The 15,450-nt window shown below is 46.3% G+C and overlaps 1 protein-coding gene across 1 annotated transcript in view; it reads right to left on the bottom strand.

Moving 5' to 3' along the window:
• The window catches only part of LOC142301370 (double-headed protease inhibitor, submandibular gland-like), a 32,535-nt gene that overhangs the window by 5,033 nt on the left and 12,052 nt on the right, over positions 1-15,450 (bottom strand). Inside the window, exon 6 of the mRNA XM_075342360.1 lies at positions 9,279-9,324. Within this exon, the coding sequence (XP_075198475.1) occupies positions 9,279-9,324 (46 nt within the window). The remainder of the gene's footprint in view (positions 1-9,278; positions 9,325-15,450) is intronic.

Below are 15,450 nucleotides of genomic sequence, written 5' to 3'. Positions count from 1 at the left end.
GCTAGGAAGGTAAGTATGTGTGACGGCTCGCAGCGATATTGTGCACCACGGGAAGAGATTTGCCCGTGACTCACAAACGAGGGGGGCGGGTCCTTTCACGAGCGACATCACTAGCGATGTCGCTGCGTATAAAGCCCCCTTAAGCCAACTTCCTCGGAGGATCTGTTCCATGATATTTAGAACAACCTCTCTGCCGCTTTCCTTCAAAAGCTATAAGTGTATCTCGAAGAAGTGATGCTTTGATGCGTTTTTGAAGGCAAATAAAAAAGAGAATTTTGTTTACTTACCGTAAATTCTTTTTCTTATAGTTCCGACATGGGAGACCCAGACCATGACCATGGGTGTATAGCTTCTGCCTCCGGAGGACACACAAAGTACTACACCAAAAGTGTAGCTCCTCCCTCCAAGCATATACAACCCCTGGATGACAAATCCAACCAGTTTAGTGCAAAAGCTGAAGGAGGACATCCACCCACAAGTAGAGAGAGAGTAAAACCCGGAAAAACCGGAACCTCTGTCTACAACAACAGCCGGTGAAAACACACGGAACAAGAACTGCCAACAGGCAACAGGGAGGGTGCTGGGTCTCCCATGTCGGAACTATAAGAAAAAGAATTTACGGTAAACAAAATTCTCTTTTTCTTCATCGTTCCTTATGGGAGACCCAGACCATGGGACGTCTCAAAGCAGTCCATGGGTGGGAAATAAACAGAAACTGAGAAGTAGGCAAAACCTAACTTCACAAATGGGCGACAGCCGCCTGAAGGATGCGTCTGCCCAAGCTCGCATCTGCCGAAGCATGAGCATGCACTTGGTAGTGCTTCGAAAAGGTGTGCAGACTAGACCAAGTGGCAGCCTGACAGACCTGCTGAGCCGTAGCCTGGTGCCTGAAAGCCCAAGAGGCACCGACAGCTCTGGTCGAGTGCTCCTTAATCCCCGGCGGTGGAGGCACCTGAAAACATTGGTAGGCATCGGATATGGCCGACCTAATCCAACGAGCTAGGGTCGGTTTAGAAGCCGAGAGACCCTTGCGCTGACCCGTGGTTAGCACAAAAAGAGAGGTGCACCGCCTAAGAGCGGCGGTGCGTGACACATAGATCCGGAGCGCCCGCACCAGATCTAAAGTATGCAACGCTTTCTCAAAGTGATGCACAGGGGCCGGACAAAGGGAAGGCAATGAAATGTCCTGGTTAAGGTGGAAAGGAGACACCACCTTAGGGAGAAAGTCCGGAGTCGGACGGAGAACCACCTTGTCTTGGTGAAAAACCAAAAAGGGTGACTCCGAAGAGAGCACAGCCAAATCAGAGACTCTCCTGAGAGAAGTTATGGCCACCAGAAAGACCACTTTCTGTGAAAGTCGAAACAAAGGAACCTCCCTAAGAGGCTCAAAGGGGGGTTTCTGTAAGGCCGTGAGGACCAGATTAAGGTCCCAGGGAGCCAAAGGCCGCCGGTAAGGAGGAATGATGTGAGATGCGCCCTGCATGAAGGTGCGCACCTGGGCTAGTCGGGCGATACGCCGCTGGAACAACACTGACAGAGCCGAGACCTGTCCCTTGAGGGAATTGAGGGATAGTCCCAGCTGCAGACCGGACTGTAGAAAGGACAGGATGGTCGGCAAAGAAAACGGCCAAGGAGCATGGCCGGAAGAGCGACACCAGGACAGGAAAATTCTCCAAGTCCTGTGGTAAATCCTGGCCAAGGAAGACTTCCGAGCCTGAGTCATAGTGGAGATGACCTCGGAAGGAATGCCTGAAGCCGTCAGGATCCAGGACTCAAGAGCCACGCCGTCAATCTGAGAGCCGCAGAATTCTGGCGGAAAAACGGACCTTGAGAGAGAAGGTCTGGGCGGTCCGGGAGATGCCAAGGCACCTCTACGGACAGGCGGAGCAGGTCTGGGTACCAAGCTCACCTGGGCCAGTCTGGAGCAATGATTATGACCCGACGGCCCTCCATTCTGATCTTGCGCAGGACTCTGGGCAAGAGAGCTAGAGGGGGAAACACGTATGCCAGACGGAACTGGGACCAATCCTGAACCAGCGCGTCCGCTGCCAAGGCCTGAGGATCGTGGGAGCGAGCCACGTAAACCGGGACCTTGTTGTTGTGCCGGGATGCCATTAGATCCACTTCCGGAGTGCCCCACTTGCGGCAGATTGACCGGAACACTGCCGGATGCAGGGCCCACTCGCCGCTGTCCACGGTTTGACGGCTGAGATAATCTGCCTCCCAGTTTTCTACGCCTGGGATGTGGACTGCGGATATGGTGGACTTTGAGTCCTCTGTCCACTGAAGGATACGTTGAACTTCCAACATTGCTAGGCGGCTGCGAGTCCCGCCCTGGTGATTGATGTAGGCAACTGCTGTCGCGTTGTCCGACTGGACTCGAATGTGCTTGCCCGCCAACAGGTGGTGAAAGGCTACGAGAGCTAGGAGCACAGCTCTGATTTCCAGCACATTGATCGAGAGGGCTGATTCGGACGGAGTCCAAGTGCCCTGTGCTCGGTGGTGGAGAAATACTGCTCCCCATCCGGAGAGACTGCCATCTGTGGTGAGGATCACCCAGGACGGAGTCAGGAAGGAGCGTCCCTGAGACAGAGAGAGGGGCCGAAGCCACCACTGAAGAGAGCTCCTGGTCTGTGGCGACAGAGCCACTAGCCTGTGCAAGGAAGAGGTCCGCTTGTCCCAAAAGCGGAGAATGTCCGGCTGCAGAGGATGCAGATGGAACTGGGCAAAGGGAACCGCTTCCATTGACGCCACCATCTGACCCAGCACCTGCATGAGGTGCCTTATGGAATGACGACGGGGCTTCAACAGGGAACGCACCGCCAGATGAAGGGACTGCTGTTTGACTAAGGGCAGCTTCACAAGTGCCGACAGAGTCTCGAATTGCATCCCCAGGTACGCAAGTTTCTGGGTCGGGGACAGAGTGGACTTGGGCAGATTGACAAGCCACCCGAATTGAACAAGCGTGGCGAGAGTGAGTGAGACACTCTGCTGACAGTCTGCCCTGGATGAAGCCTTGACTAGAAGGTCGTCCAGGTAAGGAATCACTGCCAACCCCTGGAGGTGCAGAACCGCAACCACTGCTGCCATGACCTTGGGGAATACACGAGGGGCCGTGGCTAACCCGAAGGGGAGAGCCACGAATTGGAAATGTTCCTCTCCGATTGCAAAACGTAGCCAACGCTGGTGAGAAACTGCAATTGGCACATGCAGATAGGCATCTCTGATGTCGATGGATGCTAGAAAATCTCCTTGGGTCATTGAGGCAATGACCGATTGTAGAGATTCCATGCGAAAGTGCCGCACCTGAACATGCTTGTTGAGAAGCTTGAGATCCAGGATGGGCCGGAAGGAACCGTCCTTCTTGGGGACTAGGAAGAGGTTTAAGTAGAAACCTCTGAACCGTTCCCGGGCGGGAACCGGTACAATTACTCCGTTGGCCTGCAAGGATGCCACGGCCTGAGAGAAGGCGGCGGCTTTGGAACAGGGGGGAGTGGACAGAAAAAATCTGTTTGGCGGGCTGGAAGAAAATTCTACCCTGTAGCCGTGGGAGATGATATCCCGCACCCACTGATCGGAGACATGTTGAAACCACATGTCGCCAAAGTGGGAGAGCCTGCCACCGACCAAGGACGTTGCTGGCGCAGCCAGATAGTCAAGAGGAGGCTGCCTTAGTGGCAGCGGCTCCTCCGTTCTTCTGAGGACGCGGCTTCGTGCGCCAGCTAGGTTTTCGATCCTTGGCTGAGTTAGTGGACGAGGCTGAGGGCTTAGAGGAGGACCAGTTAGAGGAACGAAAGGAACGAAACCTCGACTGGTTCCTGCCCTGGACAGGTTTCCTGGTTTTAGTTTGTGGCAAGGAAGTACTCTTCCCGCCAGTAGCTTCCTTAATAATTTCATCCAGTTGTTCACCGAACAGCCGGGACCCAGCAAAGGGGAGCCCAGCAAGGTACTTCTTGGAAGAAGCGTCTGCTTTCCACTCTCGAAGCCACAAGATCCCGCGGATCGCGAGGGAATTAGCGGAAGCCACCGCCGTGCGGTGAGAAGCCTCCAGAATGGCAGACATGGCATAGGATGAAAAAGCCGAAGCCTGGGAAGTTAAGGCAACCATTTCGGGCATAGAATCCCTGGCGAGGGAATGTATCTCCGCCAGAGAAGCAGAGACTGCCTTAAGAGCCCACACTGCTGCAAAAGATGGGGAGAACGAGGCCCCTGCCGCCTCATATACAGATTTGGCCAGAAGGTCAACCTGGCGGTCAGTGGGATCCTTAAGTGAGGTGCCATCGGCCACAGATACAACTGTCCGGGCTGAGATTCTAGACACCGGAGGATCTACCTTTGGTGAATGAGCCCACTCCTTGACCACTTCTGGTGGAAAGGGAAAACGGTCATCAGAACTACGCTTTGGGAAGCGTTTGTCAGGACAGGCCCTGGGCTTGGTCACAGTGGCCTGAAAACTGGAGTGGTTAAAAAACATACTCCTTGCTCTCTTAGGTGAGGTAAACTGGTGTTTTTCTACCAGAGAGGCTTGGTCCTCTGACACAGGTGGATTGAGGTACAGTACGGAATTAATGGACGCAATCAAGTCACTAACATCCGCATCACCTTCAGATAGATCAATGGGGTACATAGAGGTAGCGTCCGAACCCACAGTAAAGGCATCCTCCTCGCCCTGCAAATCAGCTCGTGAATCAAAGCCGTGGGACGAGGAAGGAGAGGAGTCCCTGCGTCTCCGTTTAGGAGGACGGGGTCCGGGAACAGATACAAAATCCTCTGTGAGCTCTGCAGAGCGAGTCGGAGCAGCAGAGGCACCCTGAGAAGGGGGCTGATGCATGGTCAGAAGAGTCCGGGACAGCTGTCCCATGGAGTCGGCAAAAGACTGGGAGATAGCTTTAGAAAACGATGCTACCCAAGCCGGGGGTTCAGCCACCTGGGCTGGAGCAGCCGGAGGGACCCCTGGGGAGACTCCAGGCTGAGGCACCACCATGTTAGAGCAGGCATCACAATGTGGATATGTGCTCGGTTCAGGCAGAATGAGCTGACATGCAGTGCATATAGAGTAAAGCCTTGCAGCCTTGCTCCTAGTGAGAGTCATGCTGCTGAGGTGGAGGCTCTGCAGTAAAGAATACACTCCTTCAGAATGACCCCCAGAGAGTGTATAATAAAGCCCACAACCAGAGGTTGTGGCTTACCAGACCGCTTTTTGTGTGCCCTCCGGATTCCACAGCTTGGACCCCCAGACAGATGCAGTAGCTGCAGCAGCCAGCGCCGATCAGTGTGTGAACGCTGATAAAATGGCGTCGGAGTGAGGGGGGGGCGGGGTTTAGTCCAAGAGCGGGAACCGGAGGGCCAAGGGGAAATACAGGGGAGGGAAACATCTCCTCAGAGAGGAGTGTCCTCCCCTCTGCTGAACGGCCGGTGGGCGGCGCCGCACTGTTCCCCTGCATGACTGACATGCAGGGGCACTGAAAACGAAACTAGGCCGCATCTGAAGCCGGGGCCTAGATTTTCCCATGCGGCCGACGAGCAGGCACCCTCGGCGCGGTTCTCAGGAAAAAACCAGAGAACCGGCCGGAAATCACAGCAAGGTGAAATAACACACTCTCCCCACAATAAATGTACAAGGGACCCCTCAATAATGTCTCAATACTTAGCTTATGAGACGCAGGGCCAGGTCCCTGAGGGGTGAGCGCTCCGTCCGGCAGGGTCCTGAAAGGGCTGCGGATGGAGACCGGTCTCCTGCAAAGCAGTGAGAACCGTGATGGCTCACACTTCAAGCCAGAGCCTCAGGGGATGGTGAAGGAGCGCGGCATGTGAAGGCTCCAGCCTTGTAAAATCAACCTTAACAGCACCGCCGACACAGTGGGGTGAGAAGGGACATGCCGGGAGTCCAGATTGGACCCACTTTTCTTCCAAATCTTTGAAATTAAAAATCAAAAATCAAAAATCAGATGAGAATGCATGTGTGTGTGTGACCTCCTGAACACAAAGCATTGAACTGGTTGGATTTGTCATCCAGGGGGTGTATATGCTTGGAGGGAGGAGCTACACTTTTGGTGTAGTACTTTGTGTGTCCTCCGGAGGCAGAAGCTATACACCCATGGTCATGGTCTGGGTCTCCCATAAGGAACGATGAAGAAAATTGCATTTATATTTCTTTTTTGTTCATTCACTTTGCTCTTTACTAATAAAAATGAACTTTTAATACTTCTATTTTTTAAAGCATTTTTTCCATACCTACAAAAAAATTGAACAGTACTATATATCTAGTAAAAAATAAAGTATGTATGGCTCTTGGAAGAAGTAGAGATAAAAACAAAATAAAAAAAAAAAAATAAGTGAGGACTCCTTAAGGAGTAAAACACATTTTTTTTTAAGTTACACGGTAATGAAATATTCTATTTAGACAGTGCATTCTTAAACTAGAAACAGAGATGAGCAAACCTAATGTTCATTGTTCGTACCAAACTTTACAAAAGAAACCAGCGTAGTTTGGGTTCAGAGTATGGGTGCTTTATGTGTGCAAACCACTCGCATGAGCATCGCTGTCCTCGGATACGCTCGGTGCTCAGCCCAGCATGAGCCGCATGCAGTATTTGAATGGCTCGCACTGGGGGTAACAACAGGGAGATTGGATGCAATGTTCACGATAAAAAAAAAAAGTGGAAGCACCCCAACCACCCTCCCCCATAAGTGATCTGTTTATAGCTGGCTGCATGTGGGTGGATACCCAAACTGCCCAATTAGTGACTTCCATTGGGGTTCAGGTCGAGTCCGGGTCCCAAACTGACCTTTATGTAAAGTCCGGCTGAACCCACCAAACTGAACTTCCATGGGTTCGCTCATCACTAATCACTTAGTGCTTCATGCTGGATGTTACATTTTGGGATTGTGAGGCAAATCCTGGGATATGAAGAGGAATTATGATTTCCAGTCATAATCGCTCTCATCACTCCATGGCCGTGCCCCCTCCCTTCTTGTTCTCAATGTCCAACATCTTGGAAGGTGTCACATCCTAGCAACACATCCCATGGCCATCTCCTGTGATATGGAGATTAGATGATGTGGGAACAATGGACACAGGATGACTCCCTGCCGTGACCCTGTGGTAGGGGCTGCTATCTAATTAGCAAGCTTGGAAGTATCCAGACAGAACGACTCCAGTAAAATATGGTTCATATCTCGCAAGCCATATTTCCGATAAATATGGAAACCATAAAAATGGTGTCTCTGCATGCGGACGATGCTGGCACACCTTTTTTATGGGAGTAGGACATCGGGAAGTACCCCAGGCGTGATATCAGCCAATGGGGAACTAGTAGACAAGTCATGAGTCCTCTCGTTCTGTAGCTAAATTCATAACTGTCACAATGAGAGCGTTGGCGTCCGCCTACGACGCTCCCAGGCAAAGTTATGGCCCATATTCCATGTTGTGGATATTGTCCATAACTCCAGCCAGGGGTGGAGCAGTGCTCCCTCTGAGGTCACTAAGGTAGGAGGGGACCTGGATTTGCCCAGGTTGATAACCCTACTTCGGCCATTTTCCAGTGTTCTTTCGCCGGGGGTCACGTGTAGGAAACATCTGTGGGAAAGATCCTGGAAACAAGGTAACTGCTGGAACTGTGTATGCCTGTTTGTAAACCATGCTTTATCTGTAACTGTACTCTGACATATGTATATTCTGTAGATTCCCTATTGTATATATTGTAGTTTCTAGTGTGCTTTAGGCTGATTAAATTATATAATTAATCTTGGGCTGTTCTGTTATCTCGATCTTGAATCCCACGTCTGTGTGTTCGGCTAATAGTTACCGTGAAGCGGTTGGTGGCAGCGAGTTGTGCCAAGGATTATTGTGGGGAGGCCAGTGAGATTCGGGGAGGTTTTATATATTCCGCCCGCGGAGGTCGGGGGAATATATACCCTACTCTCACCGGGGACCCTTCAATAATCGGCATAAGTAGTATAGCGGCCTCCTTGCTTATTGTCGGGCAATTCCATAATTGGCCTGACTATAAGAGGGGCGCTAGAGAGCGCGTCACGTGCTCTGTCTGTCGGTCGGGAGGTATAAAGGAGGGGTGACCCCCACTTGTTACCCCCCGATTGTGACGTACTGGTAGCCAGCGCGGGGGATTTCTGAGTGACCCCCCCGGTGGTTCGTGACAGGGATCTTTTGACTTTCTACTCTAATTTTACAGTGCAAGGTTTTTACAAATGTCCAGCAAACATGAATATGTCAGTCTCCTCTTCATTAAAAAAAAAAAAATCCTTTATTGATGCATGATATCTAATTAAAAGATGAAAAGATGATAGATAAGTCCCTTACGGATTTCGAGTGTAATAGCTTTAAATTATTTATGACCTGTTATGCTCAAAACGCGTAAGTGACTCATCTATCATCTTTTAATTTTATATCATACATCAATAAATAACACTTTTTTCATGAAGGGGAGACTGACATATTGATGTTTGCTGGACGTGTGGAAAAACCTTGCACCTGAAATTACCTGGGAACCGGCCCATGGACTTGTTCGTGAAACTTTAACCGTGACAGACTGGTATTGTCCTTGGATGTGGTGCGCTGAAAAAAAAAATCTTCTGTACATTGCATACTCTAATTTTACACCTTCAATTAGTTGGCTTAGTTTATGACTGAAATCTGTGCAAAAATTTCAACCACAAATAAAAAAAAAAAAAATCAAAATAGTTCTAAGATATATCAATCACAATAAAACGCATTAAATTGCATAGCTGAAGAGACAGTAAAAAGGTGACTGCATTGTAGCAGATAATTTAGGATTATCTATGTCACAAGCTCTAGAATTAAAGTGCCTGTAAAGTGAATGACAAGTTATAAGACTAACCAATATAGTGTATGATCAGACAGTGACAACCATAAAGTTATCTTCCAAAATAAGAGTTCTGAAACCCTGAGATCCTAGATCTGCAACCCTGTTTTCAATAGCGCAAAGGTGCTGAACCGCTACTCTAATCATTGTTTATGGCATTACCATAAAAATCACCGTGCTTGGTTATTTCCAGCAGGCCCATTTACAATGAATGGAGGCCAAATATATGCTCCTCTGATCCATTCAAGACAGAGCTGAAAAGCACTAAGATTGTGAGGGACAAAGTATTCAGACCCCCAGCCATCAGCAAGTTTTCCCCCTATATTATGGATAGGGGAGAAATTTGTGATTTTCAGAATAAACTTTTAATACATATTGTATACTGTAAAAAAAAAATAAATAAAAAAAAGTATATATATTCATAAAAATATAAACCTTTGTTTTGCATTCTCCTTCAGATGCAAGCAGTAGGTCGGCTTTACTGCAAATAAAAACAGGAAAATGATGTTAATATTTAATATAGTTTAAAATGCTGCAAGGATTTCCTGGTTTCTATGCATTAGTCTATGGTATGGAGACTGTGCTATTTATTCAGACACTGTATATACTATGAATATGAACATGGCTTGTGTCTATTTTAAAGACTTTGATTGCAGTCGGTGTATGGAAGCATTCATCACATCTAATAACAGAAAAGTACTGACCATGTGCTGCTCATACATGGCCACAGTTCAATAAAGGGGTATTCACAATTTGTCACTTGAGCAGCTCACAGCCCTGAAGTCTTACTTCCCAGTCGCCGGGGATTGGGGTGGGAGGAGGGATAGAAAATCCTCCTTAAATGACAGTTCAGATCAAGACATCCATCCTGCTATAACAAATTAATGGTCTGCAAGTGTCTGTTCTACACCCAGATACATATAGAGAGAACAGGGTCTTTGAACAAGCACATGGCTGAGGAAAGTTATTGCTGTGATTAGGAAAAGTGCTCTGGAATCTGCCACAGCTAGGGCCCAAGGGACTGTGATTATATGCAGGACCCTTAACAGCAATTTTGGCAGGAGCTGAGAGAGAGGGAGGTAAGAATATGACTCTTGTATACATTGATGAGCAAAAGGGTAACAATGTTTTGAACTTTTAACTTTCAGGCTTCATATTTCACCATCCACTACAGCTTCGAATGCGAGACGACCTTCATTTTATGGACAGTCATCTTGCCTATTTCATCCATGAATTTGATTTGTAACTATTTAGCATATGAATTATTATGCAGTTTCTTGCCATGTCACTATTGCATTGTTACTGTTTTGCTCCTAAAAATCAAAGTTTTAATTTTAATTATTTTGCTAGTATTTTGTAAATCCTCAGGCTTTCAATGCTGCGTGAATCCTTCTGGTCATGCTCTTGATCAGGCTTCATATATCCCAATCCACTACAGCCTTGAATGTAGACAAGAATCTGCATAACTAATCATATGCTAAATAGTTGCAAATCAAATTCATGTATGAAATAGGCAAGATGACTGCCTATAAAATGATGGTAGTCTCACATTCAAAGCTGTAGTGAATGGTAAAATATGAAGCCTGAAAGTTAAAGTTCAAAACATTGTATTTGTTACCCTTTTGCTCATCAATGTATTCTTGCATGTATTCATGCAAGATGATTGTCTATAAAAAGAAGTTAGTCTCACATTGAAAGCTGCAGTGGATGATGAGATATGGAGCATAAAATCAAATGTTCAGAACATTGTTACCCTTTTGCTCATACATATGTATATGTATACATGTATAAAATCAATGGGCTGGAGAAAGCTGACTGAAATCATTGTAGTTAACTTCCCTCCTAGAATATAGTTACTGGTACAAAATTCAGCCAGTTCTGGTGATTGATCACCTTGGAAACCAGCTGTACACTATGTAACATAAAAGCTACCATAGCAGGACAATGATAGCAGAAAAAGCAAGACAATTGAAAACTTGCTTGTTTTCCTGCTATCTAACGCAATCTAATAACATGATAATGCCCCTTTAAATGAATCAGAGCTATATTCTCCAATGAGTATGAGGCCCAATTCATACAGTGTATGTATATGAAAATGTACTGTATATCTAATAGGAATGCGCAACAGATGTTTTTTTTTATAAATTGCTCAATTTGTGACTTTAATTGACTTTGCTATATTTAAATAGTTTTGAGAAGTGAAAATAGCAACATGTGTCATTAAAACTTAACTTTTAATTGGGTTATATTAAGAAAAAAGCAATAAGTGCAAATAGTGATCCACACACCAACTTAAAACCTGAAAATGATGAGGCCGATCAAGGAATTAAGCACCATCACTTTCATGCCATAACACAGGTAAGCAAGACGGCAGTATACCCTGTATGTAAATACCCGTCCAAATATCGTCAGCTATAAGGACACTGGGTGAATGTGGCCTACAATGAAGAGGCTTACAGGCAACCCAGAATACTACATAGCAGATGGCGACATTTGAGCAAAAACTAGCTGCCTAGCTATAGAAACACAACCTATACATTAACAGACAAAAAGACACCTCAATAGGTGTATATAATGTAAAATGGGGTATCCACTAGTTGGTAACTCTAAGTGGATCCAATATAGACAAAGAAGAATCCTGTCTGTAGATAGGCTATAGGCAACAATTGCTATATAGTGTAATAGACACAAAAGAAAAAGGAGTGATCTCACCCAATTCAAATGTCCTGTTCAGGGGTCAAATTTCTCCTGTGTTACCGAAATCCATAAGTCAGGGTGACGGAAGAAGTGACTTGGTCGCTAGCCCTGTTAGGGATAAAGCTGACCCTTTTTCACAATAAACTCCCGCCCTGACAAGGGCAGTCCACAGCTGGCCCTGTTGTGGCTAGCCCTAATATCCAGACCAAGTGCCTCTCGACGCGTTTCACATCGTATCCATGCTCATCAGGGGAGGTGTATGGCACTTGAAAATGGCGGTGATGGCTCAATGCGGAGTTCAACCCTGTGTGGCCTGGTATCCATGAGGATGTTCGAAACAATGGGGCTATAAAATGGGGGCCTTCACCCCACCCCCCTCTGGTGATTCGCCTCTGCAAATTATGCAGATGATGTGGCGGTGAGATAGAAAACCCGGATAAACAATTACACCGGGATTAATGATAAAAAGCGATTTATTTGAGATGGACTCTGTCATGACATATATAAGTGTACCTCCATAACAATAATCATACCAGATATTTCAGCGGAACGTATGTTTATAACGCCGGTCCGTCAGTGGAGGGATCTATTTCCTGGTTGCAGAGTCACATGACCGGTCACGCGGTCAGTGACGATTGGGGGCGTGTCAAAAAACACCGGGGGTGTGTATCACGTCCCGATGCCATAATTCCGATCAGTCTGTGGAGGGATGTATTGTTTGGGTCACATGACCGACCACACGGTCAGTGACGATTGGAGGCGTGTTAAAGACAAGGAAGTATACGTCGCCTCCCAGAAAACAAAGCCCGGGTCCATCAATAGAGGGATGTATTTCATGGGTCACATGACCGATCACGCGGTCAGTGACGATTGGAGGCGCGTCATAAGTGCCGGGAGTATGTATTGCGTCCCAAAATATGACGTATGCGTATTATTCACTAAGTACACTAAACATATCTAGCAGAGTCATAGCCGCAGTTATGGTGCTAAATGGAAGAGAAAGGGACATGCTCTGTACTATTCACACGGCACGTCATGATCTTATCAAGACGAACATAAGCTTCTTCCTCATCATAACGGAAAGTGACATGTGTAGAGACAACAAACAACTCCCTCTATGTTATAAAAGGATTGATTCAAGTAGTCTATACAGCTTATATGCACCATGCAGCACCAAACAGCGGTGTGTTAAACCGCATAATAAAGCTCTTGGTCATGTAGATGTTTATCCTCGCCATCATTTTCCCACTGATCGGTTTTTTGGATCTCCCTTTTTGTCAACTTTGTTAATGTCACCTGAACTCCATTATCGGGACATACATTGCCCTGATATTTAATTGGGATACTAATGTTGATTATGTATACAAACCACTATATATCAATTTTCCTCTTTTTATGAGGATAGTGATCCCTGGTTCCTCCCCTCCCCCGTCCTCTTTTTGTGTTATGTGCATTTGGATAATGCACACGGATGGTACCCATTGTGCAATTCTATTCCTTACATGCACTATGTAAACATCTACATGACCAAGAGCTTTATTATGCGGTTTAACACACCGCTGTTTGGTGCTGCATGGTGCATATAAGCTGTATGGACTACTTGAATCAATCCTTTTATAACATAGAGGGAGTTGTTTGTTGTCTCTACACATGTCACTTTCCGTTATGATGAGGAAGAAGCTTATGTTCGTCTTGATAAGATCATGGACATGTGCCGTGTGAATAGTACAGAGCATGTCCCTTTCTCTTCCCATTTAGCACCATAACTGCGGCTATGACTCTGCTAGATATGTTTAGTGTACTTAGTGAATAATACATAACGCATACGTCATATTTTGGGACGCAATACATACTCCCGGCACTTATGACGCGCCTCCAATCGTCACTGACCGCGTGATCGGTCATGTGACCCATGAAATACATCCCTCTATTGATGGACCGGCTTTGTTTTCTGGGAGGCGACGTATACTTCCTTGTCTTTAACACGCCTCCAATCGTCACTGACCGTGTGGTCGGTCATGTGACCCAAACAATACATCCCTCCACAGACGGATCGGAATTATGCATCGAGACGTGATACACACCCCCGGTGTTTTTTGACACGCCCCCAATCGTCACTGACCGCGTGACCGGTCATGTGACTCTGCAACCAGGAAATATATCCCTCCACTGACGGACCAGCGTTATAACATACGTTCTGCTGAAATATCTGGTATGATTATTGTTATGGAGGTACACTTATATATGTCATGACAGTCCATCTCAAATAAATCGCTTTTTATCATTAATCCCGGTGTAATTGTTGAATATCCGGGTTTTCTATCTCACCGCCAGATCATCTGCATAATTTGCAGAGGCGAATCACCAGAGGGGGGTAAGGTGAAGGCCCCCATTTTATAGCCCCATTGTTTCGTACATCCTCATGGATACCAGGCCACACAGGGTTGAGCTCCGCATTGAGCCATCACCGCCATTTTCAAGTGCCATACACCTCCCCTGATGAGCATGGATACGATGTGAAACGCGTCGAGAGGCACTTGGTCTGGATATTAGGGCTAGCCACAACAGGGCCAGCTGTGGACTGCCCTTGTCAGGGCGGGAGTTTATTGTGAAAAAGGGTCAGCTTTATCCCTAACAGGGCTAGCGACCAAGTCACTTCTTCCGTCACCCTGACTTATGGATTTCGGTAACACAGGAGAAATTTGACCCCTGAACAGGACATTTGAATTGGGTGAGATCACTCCTTTTTCTTTTGTGTCTATTGCACTATATAGCAATTGTTGCCTATAGCCTATCTACAGACAGGATTCTTCTTTGTCTATATTGGATCCACTTAGAGTTACCAACTAGTGGATACCCATTTTACATTATATACACCTATTGAGGTGTCTTTTTGTCTGTTAATGTATAGGTTGTGTTTCTATAGCTAGGCAGCTAGTTTTTTCTCAAATGTCGCCATCTGCTATGTAGTATTCTGGGTTGCCTGTAAGCCTCTTCATTGTAGGCCACATTCACCCAGTGTCCTTATAGCTGACGATATTTGGACGGGTATTTACATACAGGGTATACTGCCCTCTTGCTTACCTGTGTTACGGCATGAAAGTGATGGTGCTTTATTCCTTGATCGGCCTCATCATTTTCAGGTTTTAAGTTGGTGTGTGGATCACTATTTGCACTTATTGCTTTTTTTCTTAATATAACCCAATTAAAAGTTAAGTTTTAATGACACATGTTGCTATTTTCACATTAATCATACATGTAAGAGTTCCAGTCTGATACCTACTGGTGTTGAATATATGCTATTTCAAATTAAGTAGTTTTCTACAATTAACATCTTGCTTACATAACGCCAGTCCCTAAGTTACAGCTGTGGTGCAAATACTGAGTACAGGCCAGTAAGAATACTTCAAGCAAAGCACCATTCTTATGCTATACATTTATATGTTCTGCATGTAATCTATTCTGCACTTCATCTATTTATTAGTCCATAAATTACATCTTAAAGGGATTATCCACTAGTTAGACAACCCCTTGCTATATACCATATTCCCCAGTGTAAAATGGGGTGTTTCCCAGGGCTCAGGTGACATTGGCTACAGTGTTCACATGGCATAATAATCAGATGGTCGCTAATTAGCTGTATGTAGCTCTCTCACTTCTTTGGGACAGCAATGGTAAGAAGGTATCCATTAATGAGCACTGATTGGCTAGAGTGTTCATCTGACATAACAATGTCACATAAGCCTTGGCAGACCTGACATAGCATTGGTACTGGAGGTGAATATACGCTGTTTTTATTTTACATTGAAAAAGGGGTTGTCCAAGCAGCGGAAACATCTTTTAGTTATAATAGACTACCATACTTTGTAGCATTCGCATAGGTCAGTGATTGATTTGATATTTCTCAAGG

Source organism: Anomaloglossus baeobatrachus, chromosome 4 (assembly GCF_048569485.1).
Source record: "Anomaloglossus baeobatrachus isolate aAnoBae1 chromosome 4, aAnoBae1.hap1, whole genome shotgun sequence".
Lineage (NCBI taxonomy): Eukaryota > Metazoa > Chordata > Amphibia > Anura > Aromobatidae > Anomaloglossus > Anomaloglossus baeobatrachus.
Note: the sequence above shows the minus strand (reverse complement) of the source record. Positions and strands in the feature narration are given on the sequence as shown.